At 45.8% G+C, this 20,168-nt stretch overlaps 1 protein-coding gene and 1 non-coding gene across 5 annotated transcripts in view; one reads left to right on the top strand and one right to left on the bottom strand.

Annotated features, from left to right (window-relative positions):
- The first annotated feature begins 1,257 nt into the window (after positions 1–1,257).
- Positions 1,258–20,168, top strand: part of MINDY4 (MINDY lysine 48 deubiquitinase 4) — a 112,605-nt gene continuing 93,694 nt past the window's right edge. For 2 of the 4 annotated variants that reach the window (XM_081534804.1, XM_081534805.1), the window contains exons 1-5: positions 1,258–1,347; positions 7,514–7,633; positions 11,979–12,214; positions 14,627–14,873; positions 18,813–19,240. In XM_081534804.1, coding sequence (XP_081390930.1) covers positions 1,285–1,347; positions 7,514–7,633; positions 11,979–12,214; positions 14,627–14,873; positions 18,813–19,240 — 1,094 coding nt within the window. In that variant the 5' untranslated portion in view covers positions 1,258–1,284. Of the gene's footprint in view, positions 1,348–7,256; positions 7,634–11,978; positions 12,215–14,626; positions 14,874–18,812; positions 19,241–20,168 lie in introns of all 4 variants that reach the window. The other 2 variants (XM_081534806.1, XM_081534807.1) reach the window with 2 other exon arrangements.
- Positions 16,966–17,038, bottom strand: TRNAG-CCC (transfer RNA glycine (anticodon CCC)). The gene has a single exon. It is a non-coding gene; the product is annotated as a tRNA-Gly (tRNA).

Below are 20,168 nucleotides of genomic sequence, written 5' to 3'. Positions count from 1 at the left end.
CCCAAGTCCTTCTAAATCACAGGCTTTCATCATGGGTCCTGCTGGCCCATTCCCTCCTGGCCTCCCTGTTTCACAAGTACTCAGGCTCGATGTGGTCTCAGGACGTTTACACTTGCTGCTGCTTCTACCTGGAGAGCTCTGCTCTGAGCATCTGTGTGGCTTTTATCCTTTATTCTGTTTTTTTGCTGAAATACTGTTGTTATTGATCAGTTGCTAAGTCATGTCTGTCTCTTTTGGGGACCCCATGGACTGGGGCCCTCCAGGCTCCTCTGTCCATGAGGTTTCCCAGTTGAGAATACTAGAGTGGGTTGCCATTTATTTTTCCAGGGGATCTTCCCAATCCAGGGATTGACCCATATCTCCTGCATTGGCAGGCGGGTTCTTTACCACTGAGCCACCAGGGAAGCCCATGTGACCTTTAGCACAATCATAACCTCTCTGAATCTCAGTGTCTTGTTTTTAAAGTGTTAGTCGCTCAGTCGTGCCCGACTCTTTGTGACCCCATGGACTGCCACCCACCAGGCTCCTCTGTCCATGAGATTTTCCAAGCAAGAATACTGGAGTGGGTTGCCATTTCTTTCTCCAGGGGTTCCTCCCCACCCAGGGATTGAACCCAGGTCTCCTGCACTGCAGGCAGATTCTTAACCAACTGAGCTATGACACCTGGACTGGAGGTTGCAGGATTAAAGAAGTGATAATGTATGTAAATTCTTGCTGCTCAGTAACTGGCAGTGTTCTTATGGGAAAGCAGGCACCAAGGAGGCCAAGGACTCATCCTTTAAGTTCAGCACCAAGTCAGCAGAAAGCCCTGGGCCTTCTTTTCCCTGTAGCCCGGGCCAACCGAGGTCAGTCAGCCTGTGGGAACCCAGGAGAAGACGGAGGTGCTGGGGCTAGACCTCTAGGGGCCACTTCACTGTGGGTTTACTCTAGAAATCAGGAGGCAGGCACTCTCCCCCATTCACACCTTGAGAGATGGGGACTCAGACTGGAACAGTAACTCGATCCAGGAAACCCAGATGGACAAGGCCAGTGCCAGGACGCACAAGTCGGGAGTCCCTCGCCTGGTCCCTGGGATGCACAGGGTTTGTGCCTTCTGGATTCTGCTTCCCGCTCTCAGAGCAAGTTTGAAGGATGCTCCTCCCCTTTCCTCCCGCCTCACTCCCAGGGGAGGGGCGGAGTTCCCCGGCCCTGCTGACACCGTCGCCACGGCAACGCGGCCATACTGGCCGCAACGGACCCGGGGTCTGGGTCTGCGGCGCTGCGGCCTCGTGGCCAAAGCGGAGCATGGACATCCTTTTCGTGGAGGAGGTGGCGGCCTCCCTGGTCAGGGAGTTCCTCAGCAGGAAGGTACGTGGCGCCACCCTTACAGTTCTGGGAAGTTGCTTAATTGTGAGGGTGGGTGAGGGGAGCAGTCTGGAGACTCTCCGGCTCTGGAGACCTTTTGGGAGGGAGCCCTTCCCCTGCCCGCTGCCTGCCCTAGAGATGCCTGCTGCGAGAGCCCCTTTCCCGGGGCTTTGGGAACTACATTTCCCAGGAGCCATTTCTCTCTGCTCATTTCCCGCAAGCAGGGGCAGGACCGCGGCCGCCCTTAGAGGTATCTCTCCTCCACGGCTCGCGAACCCTGGGCCTGCACCCTCCTCATTTTCCTAAAGTTCCCGAGGCTCTCGGAGCCCAGCAGGCTGGTATGGCTGCCTGACTCTGATGTAATCAGACTTACATCCCACTAGGAAAGAACTTCCTCCCAAAGGGAACCCAGAGGGCTAAAAAAAGTTCTTGCCGGTCAGACCCTTTAGTCCTGTTCATCAATGGGAAGTTCAATCTAGGTCGTTTTAAGTTCTCCTGTTATCTTGTACGGGGCTTCCCTGGTGGCTCAGCTGGTGAAGAATCCACCTGCAATGCAAGAGACCCCGGTTCGATTCCTGGATGGGGAAGATATCTTGGAGAAGGGATAGGCTACCCACGCCTGTATTTTTGGGTTTCCCTGATGGCTCAGACGGTAAAGAATTCGCCTGCAATGCGGGAGACCTGGATTCGATCCCTGGGTTGGGAAGAACCCCTGGGGGAGATCATGGCAACCCATTCCAGTATTCTTGCCTGGAGACTCTCATGGACAGAGGAGCCTGGCGGGGGCAGTCCATGGGGTGGCAAAGAGTCTGACACGACTGAGCAACTAAGCACAGCAGAGCATGTTATCTTGTACCCAAAGAGTTTTCAGAGAACTCAGAAGTTGGGGAGGTCCTTGGCTGTCACCTGTCCTGACAGTGGAGGTGAAGGCGGGCTGGGGAAGAGGTTGCTGGGAGTTACACCATGTATAGTAGGAGTGTAGGGAGAGCACCCATTGCTCTTACACAAGATCTCCTGGAGAAGGAAATGGCAACCCACTCCAGTATTTTTGCCTGGGAAATCCCTTGGACAGAGGAGCCTGGCAGGCTACAGTCCATGGGGTCGCAAAGAGTCTGACATAACTTAGCGACTAAACAACAACAACAGAAGAGGAATAATAAGACCTGCCCATGGCAGATTTATAGTGAAGATTAATAATGATCTACAGGCAGGTTCCAGCCACTGTATCTGGCACATAGTAGGCATTCAACATCTCTGATGTGTCCTTGTTTTGAAAGTGTCTTTCTTTGCTTTTCGAAAATGTATTTTTATTTAAAATGCAATGTGGCCTCAACTGTATCTGCTCTGTTTTTATGACTAATTGACCCACCATCACCTAGTCCTGGCTACACACAGGATGTCAATGATACACCCTGTGAGGATGACCACTGCCATCGTTTAAGTCTGGGAGACCAAGTGGAACTCCCTGAGAGTCTTCCCCATGCCTGTCCTCTCTTGAGTACAAATGAAGTCCAAAATCCTCATCTGATGTTCGAGGCTCCCCTGTAGTCTGACCCCAGCTTACCAGCCCAGTTGCATTTCCAGCTTCTCTCACATGCTTTCCCCTGTTCCACCCACAGTCCATCCCAAGTCCATTTCCTTCAAGAGGTCTCAGGTACCTGTGGCTGGAATAACTGACTCATTTGTCTGTGGTCTGCTCATGGGCACTCATGTTATAGTTTATGCATCTGCCTGTCTCACCCACTAGACAGGTTCACATTGCTGACACTGAACTGGGCAGAGCATTTGCAGTTATCTGGTTCACCTGGCTTCCTCTCTTCCGACTTTGTCGGGAGACACTAAACCCCAAGAGGAGAAAGGAGTCTGTTACCCACAGTCACTCAGAAAGGCACAGAGAGCTGGGACTGCAGCCCAGATTGGCTGCTTTCTGCTCTGGGGCAGAGACTGTGGACTCTCCTTGGGGCTTAGTGCAAAGTAGGTACCTACCTACCTAACCAAGAGAGTTCCCATCCTGATGTGAGGTACCTTCCAGGTGCCTGTTTATTTTCTCAAACTTTCATAACAGTGCTGAAAGACATGTATAATTATTCCCTTTCACAAAAGACTATGATCAGACTGGGAAGTGAATAAACTTACCTGGGATGAGCAGGTCAGATCATGCCACTCCTTTGCCCAAAACCCCTCATATGTTTCTTTTGCAATTAGAATAAATCCCAGGGAAGGCCTTGCCCGGGCCTGCCAGGCTCCCTACAACCTGGTTGTCAGCTCCCCCTCGAACCTCACCTTCTACTGCTGCTTCCTTTACCCTCCATCCTACATCATACCCAGCTATGCTGGCCTCCTCCAAGTGTGATCCCTCCACAGGGAGAATCAGGACAGTCTCCTGGCAATGGCAGGATCCACCGAGCTCGTGCCCCAGCTGCACTCTCCTGCAAGCACATGTCCTAGCCTGCCTCCGCCACCTCTTGCAGGTGGTCATGCCCTAAGCTTGTCGTTTCCATCATCCCAGTTCCAAGCATCCCATCATCCTCACTTCCAGCTCATTCCCATCAGCAGCCCAATATAAACTATTCTTCAGCCTCACTCCCATCTCCATTCCACTGTTGTTGCCAACTTTTCATGGTCCCTCAGCCCTCTTGTGGCCTCTCCCCACATCTTACCCACATGTCACCCCTCAACACCCCGCTCAGCTCCCTTGTCCGTCTCTCCCTTCTTTATACACGGCCTACTCCTTGCTCGCACTGCAAAGCTGAATGAGGCTGGGGAAGAACACACCGTTATGTTGATGGTTTCACGATCAATTCATGGTCTCGCACTCCTGTGATGCCTCAGAGATGCCTGCCCACCTGCTTATACTTCTCCAGTCTTGTTCTTAGTCACTCAGTTGTTTCTGACTCTTTACGACCCCATGGACTGTAGCCCTCCAGGCTCCTCTGTCCATGGGATTTCCCAGGCAAGAATACCGGAGTGGGTTGCCATTTCCTTCTCCAGTCTCCAGTCTTAGATGGACATTTCACACATCACTCTCCTCAAGCTCCAAAGCCCCTTCCCCCTCTTAATTTCACTGAGAAAATAGAAGCATTCATGAGAAAACTCCATCATGCCCTACCACTACAGTAACTAACCTTCTTAGGGCTGAACCATTTGCCCCATCCTCCCTCCTGTTCTTAGGAATGAGTTCTCCATCCTCTGGGTAAGGCTAAGCCCTCCCTGTGTGTCTGTCCCATCTGTGTGCTCCAGGACACTGGTGCAGTTACCATCCTCTCTCTCTATTATATCGTACATTTTTACCTTCTCTACTGGATTGGTCCTATCAACATGTAAACATGCTTCTACAAATTCCATCTTGACTTCCAAGCCCCTCCAGCTACTAGTCTATTTTTCTTCTCCCTTTTATAGCAAAACTGTATGAAAGGACTATGTATGCTATGATTCTAATTCTTCTCCCTGTTTTCTCAAATTTTAATCAGGCTTTTGTCCCCGTCAATCCATGGAGACAGCTCTTGTCAGGTTCATCTGTGACTTCTTATTTTTAGTCTTTACATTTATTGATCTAACAATCGTGTCGAACTCAGTTGGTTATGCCCTTCTTGGAAACTCATTCCTCTTGGCTTGTGGAGATCACCTCCTTTTGGTTTTCCTTCTGTACCTTTCTGGTCACTCTTTCTTGGGTTCTTGGCAAGTTCCCTGTGGCTTCCTGAGCTGTGCATGTGAAAGTCGCTCAGTTGTGACTGACTCTTTGCAACCCCATGGACTGTAGCCTGCCAGGCTCCTCTGTCTATGGAACTCTCCAGGCCAGAATACTGGAGTGTGTAGCCTATCCCTTCTCCAGGGGATCTTCCCAACCCAGGGATCAAACCCAGGTCTCCCTCATTGCAGGCAGATTCTTCAGCTGAGCCACAAGGGAAGCCCAAGAATACGTGTGGGTAGCCTATCCCTTCTCCAGCAAATCTTCCCGACCCTGGAATTGAACTGGGGTTTCCCGCATTGCAGGCGGATTCTTTACTGTCTGAGCCACCAGGGAAGTCATGTGCATGCTGGTGGATTTAAAGACATAGTCTCTGACTCTCTTCTCTTCTCATTTTTCAGCCACTTCCACCACTGTTGTGGGTTTCATTACTATCAACATGCTGACAATTTCCAAATGTCTGTCTCTAGCCAAGACCTCTCCTTGAACTCTTACATTCTTTCCAACTGCCTAGTTTACATTTCCACTTGGATATCCAATAAACATCTCAACTTCACACATTCAAAACTCAATTCTCGATTCTTTACCTCCTGCAATTTTTCCCACTTCAGTAAGTAGCATCACTAACTGTATGGTTGCCTGGGCCAAAGCCTTTAGAACCATCCTTGGCTTTTTCCTTCTTGTGCACCCTGCATGCAGTCCATCTGTACACTTGTGGGCTTTACCATCAGAGCACATAAAGAATGTAACTACTTATTTGCTGCTGCTAAGTCGCTTCAGTCGTGTCTGACTCTGTGCGACCCCATAGACGGCAGCCCACCAGGCTCTGCCATCCCTGGGATTCTCCAGGCAAGAATACTGGAGTGGGTTGCCATTTCCTTCTCCAGTGCATGAAAGGGAAAAGTGAAAGTGAAGTCACTCAGTCGTGTCCGACTCTTAGCGACCCCATGGACTGTAGCCTACCAGGCTCCTCCATCCATGGGATTTTCCAGGTAAGAGTACTGGAGTGGGGTGCCATTGCCTTATTTACACATCTGCTATAACCACCCTCGTCCAAGCCACTTCCATCTTTCGTGTGAATTGTTCAATAGCCTCCTAGTCTTAATGCTTAATCCCCTGTCCCACATAGTCTGTTCTCAACCTAGAAGCCAAGCAATCCTTTGCAAATATGTTAGTTCAGAATGCTCCTTTTTTTCCAATCCTCCAGTAGCCTTCCCGTTTCACAAAAGCCAACAAGGCCTTTGCTTAGCAAGCTCTGGGTAACCTCTCTGACCTTATTTCCTGACACTTTCCTCTAGTTATATGGCTGTAGCTATACTGGCCTCATTGTAGCTGCCACAGGGCCTTTGTACTTGTTGTCATTTGGGTGAGCTCTATGAGGGTCAGGACTTTGGTCTTATCACTCCTCTGCCTCTAGCAGACAAACTGGTGGACTAGTGGCTTGTTCCTTTCATTTCACAGATGGGGAAATTGGAAAACAGGAGTGAGCACATGGATGATGGTCAGTAAATAGCTGACTAGACACTTCCTTTTTATTCTCTTTGGTTCAAGGTTGCATTCATATGTCTTGTTTCACAAATTCTTCTTGGCCCAGTTCATGGCAGGCAGCAGTTTTTTTCTTGTTTTCCCAGCACTGAGAGCCTCTGCAAAATTCTGAACGCAAAGCCTGGGGGAGCCACTGAAACCTGGCTCACACTGGGGTCTGGATCCATCAAGAGCAAGGGGCTCCCTTAGTGCCAAGCTGAGCTGTGTGTGAGGCATCTCCCATTCTTCTGCCTTTCGGTGATCATTGCTGTCTGGAGAGGTGGGCAGGCTGCAGCTGCTGTGGTTGTTTTCACAAGAAGGAGCCAGACTCTTAAGGGGCCCCAAGGGCTGGGCCTTTTGGGAGTTCAGGGCTGGAGGATGGAAAGCAGCTGCGCTGGGACACAGCAGACACTCACCACGTGCTTCCTGTGAGTCTGGGTCCTGGTGTCACCTCTTCACAGTCCGGGATGGTCAGATCTCCAGCTATGTGAGTCCATTCTGTTATGTTGGACAAATCAACCCTGGCGCCCCATCTGCAAAAAGAAGGGAATGACTGTTGGCCTTTTGCTTATGTGTTTCCTCCTGTTTATTTTTAAAACTTCATATCCCGTGGCCCCAATCTAAGCCAAACCCTGAGCTCCTGAGCCAGTGGTGGGCAGCGAGACAGTTACCTGGATTTCACTTTCTTTTTCTCTAAAAGGTGCTGACAGCTTCAGCCTGAGCTCCGCCCACAGGGTGGCTGTAAGATTTGGAATAATAATCATGAAGATGATGTCAAGTGTAAAAGTTACATAAGAGTAAATTCTTAAGTCAGTTTTCAGTCGTCCCAATATCCTGTGAGAAGGTGGGAGAAGATGACGGTAATGAACATCAACAGTCTTTTGTTGATCCTCTGCGTCAGAAGTGGGAAGTTTTAGATTTAAAATGGTAAATAGTGATTTAGAGTGCTTCCCTCAGGGCTTAAAGAAGACATGTGTGACCATGGACCAGGAACGCCCACGCTCTGATCTCAGCATAAACAGCAGAAACGGTCTCCGAAAGGTTTTGCATCTTGAATTTCTCTACAAGGAGAACAAGGTACATGCTTTCAAAGTGTGGTGGGGAGTTCTGGAATGGATTTTGGCAATGTCACGGTACTCACGAGCCCTGCCAGGTCATCAGAGACCAGTGGCTGGAGGCTTGCCGTACCTGCGGTCACAGAGAAACAGACAAATCCTGACTGTGTGTTGGGTTTCCAGCTTCTGTCTGCCGCACCCCACTGTCAGGGCACGCATGCACTGTATGGGGCTCATTTTTGCACCCAGGCCTGAGCCTGTTAACAATTATTCCCTGTGCTCCTTGCTCTCCCGAGAGGCTATTTTTAGTAAGACTGTATTGAAGAATATAGCATTCAGTTATGCTAAAATTTTCCATTCTTTGCCTCCAAATGGTTTTCCTTCTTCAGCTCTGAGTAATACCTTTTTCTTAAGGCCACTGTGACATTTAATTCAGGCAGTTGGGGGTTTGGGTTCAGCTAACTCGGGTGTGTTGGAGTTGAGATAGCAAATGGAACAAGTACCTCCTTGGGTGGTGATAGAGGTGCTTACTTGATCTCCCACCTTGATCCCCCCACCGTCTGTTATAAGCCTTCAGGATACTGCATAGTTTTGTTCTGTTGTGCTTTTTACGCTTATAATAGAATATGTGTATAGGTGTTTACTTAGGATCTGCCTCCCCCACTACCCTGGACACTACAGGATACTGGTTGTATCCCCATACTTCACACATGCTTGATGATGTAGTAAATAGTCAGTATGTATTTATGAATGAATGAATGAACAAGCAAGTGAATGAAGCTATGAATGAATGAATAAAACTACCATTCTGAATTAATTGCTCTTTCTGTTAGAAGAGAGAATCTTTTTTTTTTTTTTTATAAATTTATTTATTTTAGTTGGGGGCTAATTACTTTACAATATTGTAATAGTTTTTGCCATACATTGACATGAATCAGCCATGGGTCTACATGTGTTCCCCTTCCTGGACTCCCCACCCACCTCCCTCCCCATCCCATCCCTCTGGGCCATCCCATTGCCCCGGCTCTGGGCCATCCCATTGCCCCGGCCCTGAGCCCTTGTCTCATGCATCGAACATGGAATGGTGTTCTGTTTCACATATGATAATATACATGTTTCAATGCTATTCTCCCAGAACGTCCCACCCTCACCTTCTCCCTCAGAGTCCATAAAATTGTTCTATGCATCTGTGTCTCTTATTCTGTCTCGCATATAGGGTTATCGTTACCATCTTTCAAATTCCATATATATGCATTAGTATACTGTATTGTTGTTTTTCTTTCTGGCTTACTTCACTCTGTATAATGGGCTCCAGTTTCATCCATCTCTTATGATTTGATTTGTCGACTAAAAATGATGCACAGTGTGAGAGTTGTGAGTTAAGTGTTGTTTGGAGCAAAGTGATGACTGTAGCCTGGGAGGCAGCACCTCAGATAGCTCTGAGAGACTGTGCCAAAGAGGTAGTGGGGGAAGGACAATGTATAAGATTTTGGTGAAGCAGGAGTTCAGTGCAATCAAGTGCTTACTTTACAAGAGATTTTCTGCTAGTCACAAAGAGCTGATGTCATCATGAAGGGTTTGAATGCTTTTCTAGATACGAAGAGCTGCAAGGATTAGGATCCTGAAATCAGTTCCTGAAAATATTTCAGAATCCTGAAAATATCAATTCCTGAAAACTGTCTTAAGACTTGTTCCACCAGTTTCCCTGGAGCACAGCGCGCCTCACTCTCCACCCTGAGCTCCCTCAGGGTGTGCCAAGAGCTGCAGCAGCACAGGAGTGAATCTTCACAGAGGCAGACGGCAAATGCCCTTAGCAAGCGCCAATTTGTAGTTGACAGATTCAAGAATGGGCTCTCCAGCAGATGTTGCCTTGTGGGAGGGCATAGTGTCAGAGGTGGAAAGAACCTCACGGACATGTTGTTCAGCATTCATCACAAGTGGCAGCCAGGTGAAGTCTTTCCAGAAGCCCTGGAAAGACCTTTGTGTTCTGGCTCCTGTGATGACACGCAGGCCCCTCCACCTCCTGTACGCACTTGACTGAAGTCTTATAGACAGAAGACTACTGCCCAGGCAGCAGAGACTCAGCAGTCCTCCACCGGCTCTCTTACAAGGCAGGAGAGTGGATTGTACATTTTACTAAGATTTTTTTCCAGAGAGAGTGAGACAGTTAAGCAGAAAATTCAATTAACCATTGTGGCACAGTGAGATTTTTGTAAAAATGCACCTTTACCTAACTTCCCAGAAGCATCTTTGCCATTCAAGTTATTTTTATTTCTTCACTGTAGTATGGTCTCCCTAAGGTAGCTATTATCTTAAGATCCTTAAGATATTTTCATTAGATCTTGATAAGTACCCTGATTATTTGATTTATCCAGTAGTTATTAGCTGTTATACAATAAATTGGAGCTTATATTTTACAGGAAAATATACTCATTAATCTATCTATGTCATCATAATTTTGACGTTCACTCAGCTCAAAACTAGAGTGATTCTGGGAAAGCCCTGCAATTTAATGCTAATTCTAGTAATTTGTTTTCCCCTATTAACTATGCCATAGATAAAATGCCTATGTAAAACTAAGGTTTTGAAAAATGGTATCTAGATTCATGTAAAGGCTGTGTCTTTATGAGCAAAGTGATACAAAAAACCACAATGTATAATTCAGGTATTGAGGGCCCCAAATTTCTCATACTGAAAGAAAAATAAGGTTGAAGTAAATTATGTAACATCCTCAGCCCCCCAACTCTCTTCCTTGTAAGTTTCATTTAGACTTAGACAAAATAGTTTGGGTCTCATTCTAAAAAATAAAACTGTCCCCTGATTTTGACTGGCTGATAATTGTGTTGAGTTTGGTCATAACCTGTGGGTCTTGGTCCCAGAGTTCTACTGTGTAGGTCAGGGAAATAGTAAGCGAGAAAGACTGGATACACCCAAGGGTTCCCTCTGTGCCAGGCTCTTTATCAGGCACTTTATCACTCTGACTACAAACTCACCACCTGTCCCATGCCTGGCTGCCTTTCCGAAGGGCCTGAATGTTAACCGGCAGGTGGGGTGCTGACTGGCACATGGTCTAGCTCCTGAGACCAGCTTGGATAACTCTGTGCGAATTACTTAGGAGAACTTCTAAAAGGAATCAGGGCTCTAATCTTGGCGATTCTGGCTTAGTAAGACTCAGCAAGGCCTGAGAATTTGTCTTTGAAAAAAACCTTTCAAAGGTAATATTTAGTGCTGTCAGGGTAGGGAAGTACTGATACCACTTGTTTCCAAAATCTACTATCAAAGAGTTTCATTTTATCTTTTTTAAAGATTGGGACATAAATTGAGTCAATCCTGACTGCCTCCTGTGCCCTTGCACCAACCTGCTGCTGTTTGTCTCTGTCATTCCTTGTGCCCAGTGTTAGATGTCAAGTACACAAACTACGAAGGGGCTTCCCAGGTGGCTCAGTGGTAAAGAACCCGCCTGCAGTGCAGGAGCCACAGTAGACACGGGTTAGATCCTTGGGTCAGGGTTAGATCCTCCACGGGAAGATCCCCTGGAGGAGGGCATGGCAACCCACTCCAGTATTCTTGCCTGGAGAGCGCCATGGACAGAGGAGCCTGGAAGGCTACAGTGCATAGGGTCACAAAGAGTTGGACGAGACTGGTGACTTAGCACACACACACACATAGCATACACAAACTAAGAAATCATTCAGGTCCCAAATGTTTATAAACTGGTAGAGTTGGTGCAATGGCACCCCACTCCAGTACTCTTGCCTGGAAAATCCCATGGATGGAGGAGCCTGGTAGGCTAAAGTCCATGGGGTCGCTAAGAGTCGGACACGACTGAGCAACCTCACTTTCACTTTTCCCTTTCATGCACTGGAGAAGGAAATGGCAACCCATTCCAGTATTCTTGTCTGGAGAATCCCAGGGACGGCGGAGCCTGCTGGGCTGCTGTCTATGGGGTCGCACAGAGTTGGACACGACTGAAGCGACTTAGCAGCAGCAGCAGTAGCAGACTTAGTGATCATAAAGACTTAATTTTTTTGAATGAAAGGATATATATTTCATACATTCATTTCTGGGAAAAAAAAACCAACAGGAAATTTGATTAGGTATGCCTCTGTTCATATCACATTTTATTACAGTTGTACACTGAATCGCCTGTCTCATGAATTGGATGCTAGTTCTTTGAAGGTATTGGTTTTATTTTCATCTCTGTTTCTTCCTAACACAGAACTTGACATATAATAAGTAGTCAGTGGATGTTTGCTGAGAGAATGTATGGATGAGTAAGAAGTTGATAACTATGTCAAAGGATTGCAGTGGCTGCTTTTCCCACCCTTCCTCTAAAGCTGTGAATAAATTTTTTCTTCCAATGCTAGGCAAAGGAAAATCCGCTAAAAACAAACCTTGAACTCATTACCAGATACTTTCTGGATCACTTTGGGAATATTGGTAACAATGTTACTCAAGAAACACCAATCCCTGCACTCTCAGTATCAAAGAAAAGTAACAAATTACCATTGAGAAGCTCAGAGACTACTCTGGTAAACATATACGACCTGGCAGATGAAGATGAGAGTTGGAGAACATCATTGTCAGAAACAAGCAAAGCCAGGTACCTCTTCTCATTTATATTGTGGTTTAGTTTCTTATTTCTTCTGTAACAAATTATGATAAACTCAGTGACGGTAATAGGGTTCTCCAGAGATACATGACCAGCAGGAACCAATAGGATATATAAATGTGTGTAGGTATAAATATACATTGGCTTCCCAGGTGATGCTAGTGGCAAAGAACCCACCTGCCAATGCAGCAGACATTAAGAAATGTGGTTTAATCCCTGAGTTGGGACAATCCCCTGCAGGATGGCATGACAACCATCCTCCAGTTTTCTTGCCTGGAGAATCCTATGGACAGAGGAGCCTGGAGAGCTACAGTCCACAGGATCTAAGAGTCAGACACTACTGAAGTGACTTAGCATGCATGCATAAATATTTGTATGCATAAATGTTATGTATTTAAATAAACATTTATTTTAAGGAATTGGTTCATGTCGTAGGGGCTGGCAATCCTGAAATCTATGTGGCAGACTAGTATGCTGGAAGCTCAGGCAGGTTTTCTGTGTTACTGTCTTGAGACAGAATTACTTCTTTGGGAAACTTTTGTTTTTGTTCTTAAGGTCGTCAACTGATTAAATGAAGCCCACCTATATTATCTAGGGTGATATCCTTTACTTAAGCAGCTGATTGTAGATATTAATCACATCTAAAAAATATCTTCATAGCAACATCTAGACTAGTGTTTGACCAAACACTTGGGGAGCATAGCCTAAACAAGTTGACCTACAAAACTGAACCATCATGATGTCCTAAAGTGACACCAATTTATTACCTTACAGTTCTGAGGTCAGAAGTCCAAAATTGGTCTCAATGGGCTAATGGCAAGGTGTCAGGAGGATTGGTTCTTTCTAGAAACTTTGAGGGGAGAATCTGTTTCCTTCGCTTTTTTAAATTCTAGAGGCTGCCTCCATTCTTTGGCTTGTGGCCTTTTCCTCTGTCTTCAGAGCACATCACTACAACCCCTGCTTCTGTTGTCACATATCCTATTACTGACTCATCCTCCTGTCTCCCTCTAAGAAGGACCCTTGTGATTGCACTGGGCCCACCCAGTCAATCTATGGTAATATGCCCATCTCAAGATTCTTTTTGTTTATTTTTTACTGGAATATGATTGCTTTACAACATTGTGTTAGTTTCCTCTGTACAACATCGTGAGTCACTTGTATGTATACATTTATCCCCTCCCTCTTCATCTCAAGAGTCTTAACAGAATCATGTCTGCAAAGTCCCTTTCTTTTGTCATGTAAGGTAACATATTCACAGGTTCCAGGGTTTAGGGTGTGAACATCTTCAGGAGGCTGTCACTCAGCCTCCCAATACTCTGCGTTTTCAGAATCCCTGTCATGGAGCACTGTTATTTTTCTCTAGAAGCCATGGGAGTGGACCACTTTGTGATGGAGGATACTTATGATTCAAAATGTGTAATTTAATTTCCATGATTCAGAAGGTTCAAGGGCTTCCTTTGTTTGCATTTTCTTAAAGACAGGGGTGTAGAATTCTGAAAGGCCACAGAACACTGGAGAGAGAAAAAATCTGAAAAATAAGGCCTTTTAGAACTCAGAAAAAAAAATGAAGTGGCATTCTTTTTTTAAAAAAACTATTTATTTATTTATTTGGTTGCACTGGGTCTTATCTGTGGCACGAGGATCTTCGATCTTTGTTGAAGCATGTGGGATCTAGTTCCCCAGCCAGGGATCAAACTTGGGCCCCCCGGATTGGGAGTGCGGAATCTTAGCCACTGGGCTAAGGGAAGTCCTGCTCGCTTACTCTCTTAAGTATACACACACATACATGTGCACTGTCTTTCTTTCTTATTCTTTCTCTCTCTCAATGCCAAGCAACCCAGGAAAAGAAGCTGTTTCCATGCTTTACTTTGCTGAACTTTAACTGGGAACACCAAGTTTGCCAAAGGTCTCTATCCACCACCTTCAGTGGTGTGCAGTAATGAGGCTCCACCCCTTTTAAGACTATACCATCCTCCCCTCTTATCCATGGGGGATACATTCCAAGCCCCCCAATAAATGCCTGGAACCATGGTTAGTACTAAACCCTATATATACTATAGGTGGGGTGGAGTGGGGAACTATTGTATGGAAGGGCGACAGTTTTCCTTAATCACTGGGGTCCGGAAGAAACAAGGATGCTCTTTATGTTGACAATTCAAGGAATCCTATCATCAGTCATCAACCCTGATTTTGTCTCTTGTTTCTGGTCTCATTTTGTAGGCCAGTCCTGCCCAAGTACAGAAGTCTTTTCTTTTCCTTACCTTTAATGATAAAGCTGGTTAGAAATCACCACAGATTTGTGAATGGGCTTACCGTGAGTGCCTATGGACTGTGCGATTTATTATTATTGCTAGCGATTTCCTTTGAGGGCTCTGTTTTAATGGAAATATCCCTTTTTTGCAGACACGACAGTCTTGATGGGGATGTACTTGATCAGTTTGTATCATCCAAAAGGTCCTCGCACAAAAGTAGGCCAATAAAGACTGTCCCAGGTGAAGGCCCCCCTGTGGCTTCTGCTTGGGAGAAGATGGACAAGCTTCCAATGTCAGAGCCTTCCTTGGACATGAAGAGGATGGGAGAGAAGGTCAGGCCAAAGTCTGGCCTGATTTTCCGAGGCATGATGGCTGGGCCCATTGCCGGCTCCCCACAGGTGGGCTTGATGCTTGAGCTGTGAGCATGATGAGCTATGAGCTATGAACTATGAGCTGTGAGCTATGATGCTTGAGCTTGATGCTATGAGTGTGGAAGTTGAGGACGGGCATGGCTTAAGGGGTGCCTGGGTTTATTTAGGGTGCCCCACAAGACAGCTCCAGAAGGGAGGATATATATCGTGGGATGGGCAAGAATAAGGGGCCTTTTATCATTCCCTAGCTCTACTGCCAGCTCCCTGTGGGGCCATGGCCTTGTCACCTTCCCTCCCCTCAGTTTACCCATCTTATCAACCAGGTAGTTACCATGGTTCTATGTTCCTTTGCCGAGTGAGAACACATCGACCTAGGTTTATCTTTGCAGTTCAGGAGTGGGGGACCCAGCCAAGTCTAGAGAACATATTTTTTATTTTTAAAAACATGATAGTAAAAAGAGAAAAAGAAATCCCAATCCTTATAGTTTGGTTTTGCTTTAAAAAAATTCTAAAAATTTAACACCAATGTTTTATAGTCTCCCTTAAAGAGAGGCGATGGTAGGGTCCTGTCAGATGAAAAACTAAAGCAAAGGAGAGAATGAATGTAAAAGGAGTTTGTCAAACAAAAGAGAAACAGAACAACAAAGGAAAATTAAACACCAAACTCATAGTGTAGTGTCAGTCAAATCAGGGAGCCTAAGCAAACCATAAACAGGTCATCTGTGTCCATGCCGGTCACTCCTACTCTCAGGGCAGCATGTGTACATGCGGGTGAGGGTTCAGGGCCCAGCACCGTTCTCCCAACTCATCTGGAATTAAAGGCAAAAAACAGTGGACCCTCTTTCTGCCCCTGCCTACATCTTGTGAGATTTTCGGACAAGGTCTTTAAAGATCTTTTGGACATGGTCTCTTGGCCATGGTCTTGTTTGTTAGACCAGGTGTCCAAGACCCCTTTGAGATCTGGAATTTCATGGCTCAGAGATGGTCATGCAGTTGGAAAAGGAAAAAGTTTCTTAATTGTCTTTTCAGAAAACTAGGGGTATTCTTTACTATTACATCAAAGCTAGACAAGTTGTTTCTTAATGTGGACTCTGAAACCATCCCAATGAACTTTTTGTGTGTTATCAGTTTTCATTGGTTTGTCTTGCACTTTGCATGAATCTTTTACCACTGCATGGCTTAGGAAAATGATGCATTGGTCACGTGAAAGTTATTGTTTTATGAAGTTATATAGATCCTCTGAATGTTGACACATTTCATTATACAAGAAACCATATAAAAAATCACATTTGTTGATGTCATCATTCAACTCATCAGAAAGTTTTTAAGTATCGAGAAGCCCTCAAGTTCATAATGGCAAACATGTTTCTCCAAATTCTGATTTTTACAGGTAACTTGTATTTGATCACTGGCAACAGTGTATCATTTGTTTCCATTGAGTTCAATTTATTTTCAAGAAAATGCCTGCCAAAAACCTGTCTAAATTAACCATAATTCATCTGTCAGTGTTTCCATGAAAAACAGTAGCAAGTTCAGCTCACAACTCAGATGGCTGCATATAGGGCTTTGCCTAGTCACAGCCTTCATCATCTGTATCCCGCACAATGTGTATATATACCTCCTACTTTGTCACATAGACTATTCAAGAGATGTCTGACACAGGGTCAAGATCGGATGCAATTAACATTTTCTGTGCATCAGCATGGACATTCTTAAGTGAAATTAGCATTTTTATTCTAAGTGTGGTTGAATACCTCGAGCACTGGTATAGTTTGGTGCCTCTGCCTTGATTCGTGCTGAAGGCCAGCAGATTTTCCCACCAGTGCTTTTGGACCATCACTGCAAACATCAACACAGTGAAAAAGGCACATCATATCTTATTATTATAATGAAAATAGTTTTGAGCTCTCTGAAAGGGTTTGGTAATGGACCCCTAAGGTTGATGGGCTATACTTTGAGAACTGGTGGACCAGATGAATGTTAGGGTCCTGTTGTACCATGACTTGCTTTTTTATATGTATTTATTTGTTTGGCAGTGCCGGGTCTTAGTTGCGAGACGAGGGATCTTCAATTTTCATTGTGGCATGAGGGATCTTTAGTTGTGGCATGTGGGATCTAGTTCCCTGACCAAGAATCGAACCTGGGTCCCCTGCATTGGGAGCGCAGAGTCTTAGCCACTGGACCACCAGGGAGGTCCTGCCTATCGTGACTTTCGAATCATCAAGTCTGTACAGTTCAGTCTCCTTCAGTACTGAGGTGTGAGGGCGAGGGCTTGGACCTGCTTTACTGCTGAGAGATTGCCACAAACTCCTCCCCAAAGGAGAAGAAGTTCTCCTCTGAGATGTTCTTTTCCCCTGGGGTATCTGAATCTTGTGAAGGGACACTGAGGTAGAATTTCCCCAGGTTTTCTGAAAGGTGTTCTGTGGGCTTTTGAGTGCTTTGGCCATACAAGAGAAAAGAGTGAGGTTTGCTAGGTATTGCATCATTTTTTACTGCTAGGTCAGCTCTGCACTTTCGAAGGATGAGTAAGAGGCTGGGTTCCCTGCCCTTGGCCGGAAGTTTGGGTCTCCTTGGAAACAATGACTAATGTTTTCTTTGCTCTGTGGCAAGGGATGCCCTGGGTGGCTTTCGGAGGAGGTTTATGGTGCCTAGTAATTTCCACTGGGTGGGAACAGGACAGAATTAGATGTTCTTTTTTTGGCACAGGCTTTACCATTTGGCTCAGGATTATTTCTGGAATTGCTGAGAGGTCCAGAAAAAGCTCAGCAGGTATATTTTTGTCCCCTCCCTCCTCCACCTCAGATGGGTCACAACATGAGTTCCCATTTCACTGGTTAATGATTGATAGAGAGGACGCTTCAGTTGACTCTGAAGTTCCTGCATTTCGAAAGTGAGCAAGACTTGATTGCTTACTAGGTATAGGTCACTGAGCTGGGAAGCTCTGGGGATGGACACCAGAGAGGAAGGAAGAACGGCCTCCATCACTTGGTCTACTGGCAGGAAGGGGTAGGGCCATGAGTATGCGGGAACAGGGACGAAGATACTAAGCAGTAGCGTTAGAACATTTGCTGGCTGCTCCGAGGGGTTGGCTCTGTGCTACTGCCATACCTGGGTCTGGGTCTCTCCTTTAGCTCTCACCGTAGTCTTTTGGGAGCTCAGCACTGCATGTCCCCAATCCTTTATTTAAAACCTCTGGGCCAAATTTTGTAATTTTTATGTTTTGTAATTTAGATTTTTTTTTTTTTTAACTTCAGAAAGGAAATACAGTGCATAAACCAAGTACCACAGAACGCCTGCAGTAGGGTTTGGTGTAGCATCCTATAAACAAAACATATCTGCCACAAAACATGAATATTCATGCTTGAAAAAAACCACAAGGGAATTCCCTGACAATCCAGTGGTTAAGGTTCCTCACTTTCACTGCTGAGGGCCTGGGTTTGATCCCTGGTCAGGAAACTATGATACCCCAAGCCCCATGGTGTGGTGGAAAAAAAAAAAAGACTACAAGTAACTTCATAACAATTAAAAAGAATTTGCCATAGGATTCCAACAGAAATGTTCATTTTTTAGAGGTTTTGGGGTTTAGAAATTACAGATAGCAGATTGTAGACAGATTACAGGAAGGGGAAGTGAGGGACAAAGAAGTTCAATGACTTGTCACAGGGGACATGGCTAGCAGGTTGCAATTCAGGAATTAGAACACGTCTGACCCTGGAGCTCTCTGTAAGGGGTGTGGGAGGGGGGCTGAGGCATGCTCCTGGAGTTTATGCTCATGGGGTGCTGTGAAAGCGTGAGAGAAGTGGGGCTCCCGAGAGTATCTTCAGAGGGTAGGTAGAATTTTAAGAGAAGGAATTGAGGCTGGAAAAGACATTCCCTGGGGAGGGAGCATCATAGTCTTGAGGTAGGTTATTTCCCACTTCGCTCCAAGGGGATCCTCACCTCTGCTTTTGTCCTTGTCCCTTTCAGGATTCCCTCCGCAAACGCTCGCTGAGGCGGTCCCCGGCCTTGAGCAGCGCTACCCAGCCTCACAAGGAAGGGAGCCCACAAGAGCCCGAGCTCTCTCCTCATGCCCCCACCTGCCCTACCCCGCCGGAGGGACCAGCTTCCAGCACCACCTCCACCTCTAGGAGCCCCCGGGGCCCGCTCAGCGAGCTGACCTGGGAAAAGTGGAGAACCTCGCCTGGCAGCCCGCCTCACCTACCAGGCAAAGGGCTGCCCCCCAGGGGGAGTGGCAGGAGGAGAGACCTTTCCAAAGACAGTCCAGCCGTGGACAGTGGCTCAGAGGCCAACAGAACCGCCTCGAAGTTCTCCCTGTCCAATGGGAATGTCCCGATGACCCAAGAGAGGCCGGAGAGAGCATTCGAGTGGCAGGGGAGCCAGCCCCCCTCCCTCAGGTGAGCGTGCTATGCCCGGGTGATGGTTTTTCAGAGAACTGCCCAGTCCTGAGTGCCTCCTTGGGCTCTGAGTGCGGCTGGTGAAGTGGGGGAGGTGATGCTAGTCATTGCACCAGGGAGCAAACAGCCCAGAGCCCACACACCAGGAGGCTTTGGAGAGGTTTCGTTGGCTCTTCTTACTTCTTCTCAAGGGTCAGGCTGATACGGTACAAGAGGTGTGTGGAGGCCAGAGGTATGATGGTGAATCAGCTCCCACAAGGCTCCTTAAGGGGCAGTTTTTTAAAACCCTATCCTGAGTCCTTCTCTTTTATTCTTTCACAATGGACCTTGAGGATTCCTATACTGATTGGTTTTTGAATGTTAAACCAACCTTACATTTCTGGAATAAAACACACTTGGCTATCATATATTAATTTTATATATTGTTTGATTTAATTTCTTAGTATTTTGTATAGATTTTTTCTGTATATAAATTCATGAAGGAGACTGGCTGGCAAATTTCCTTTCTTGGAACAACAGCCTTGTCAGATTTTTATATCTAGGATATGCTAGAAGTAGTTCCTCTTTTTTTTTTTTTTGGTAGTCTTGAATAGTTAGTGTAAGATTGGTGTTATTTCTTCCTTGAATATTTGAGAAAATTTTCTGAGCATTGAATTAAAAGGTTTTAAATTATGAATTCAAATAAAAATTTTTAGTTAAAATTACCTTTTTAAGATGTTTTTAAAATAACATTTATTTCTTAAAAGTTAGCATGTGCATAATAGGAAACCAAAAAACACAAGAAGCAAAAAACAAAGTCATTCATAATCACAAGCAGTTTAGCATTTGTTGTGTCTTTCTAGGTATCATTTGTGTATTTTCACAACTAAGCATCTGTTTTTATGTATAATTAAAATTTTCTATTTCATTTTGTGTCAGTTTTGGCGAG

This window comes from Giraffa tippelskirchi, chromosome 10, assembly GCF_054371585.1.
Source record: "Giraffa tippelskirchi isolate mGirTip1 chromosome 10, T2T-mGirTip1v1.2.pri, whole genome shotgun sequence".
Lineage (NCBI taxonomy): Eukaryota > Metazoa > Chordata > Mammalia > Artiodactyla > Giraffidae > Giraffa > Giraffa tippelskirchi.
Note: the sequence above shows the minus strand (reverse complement) of the source record. Positions and strands in the feature narration are given on the sequence as shown.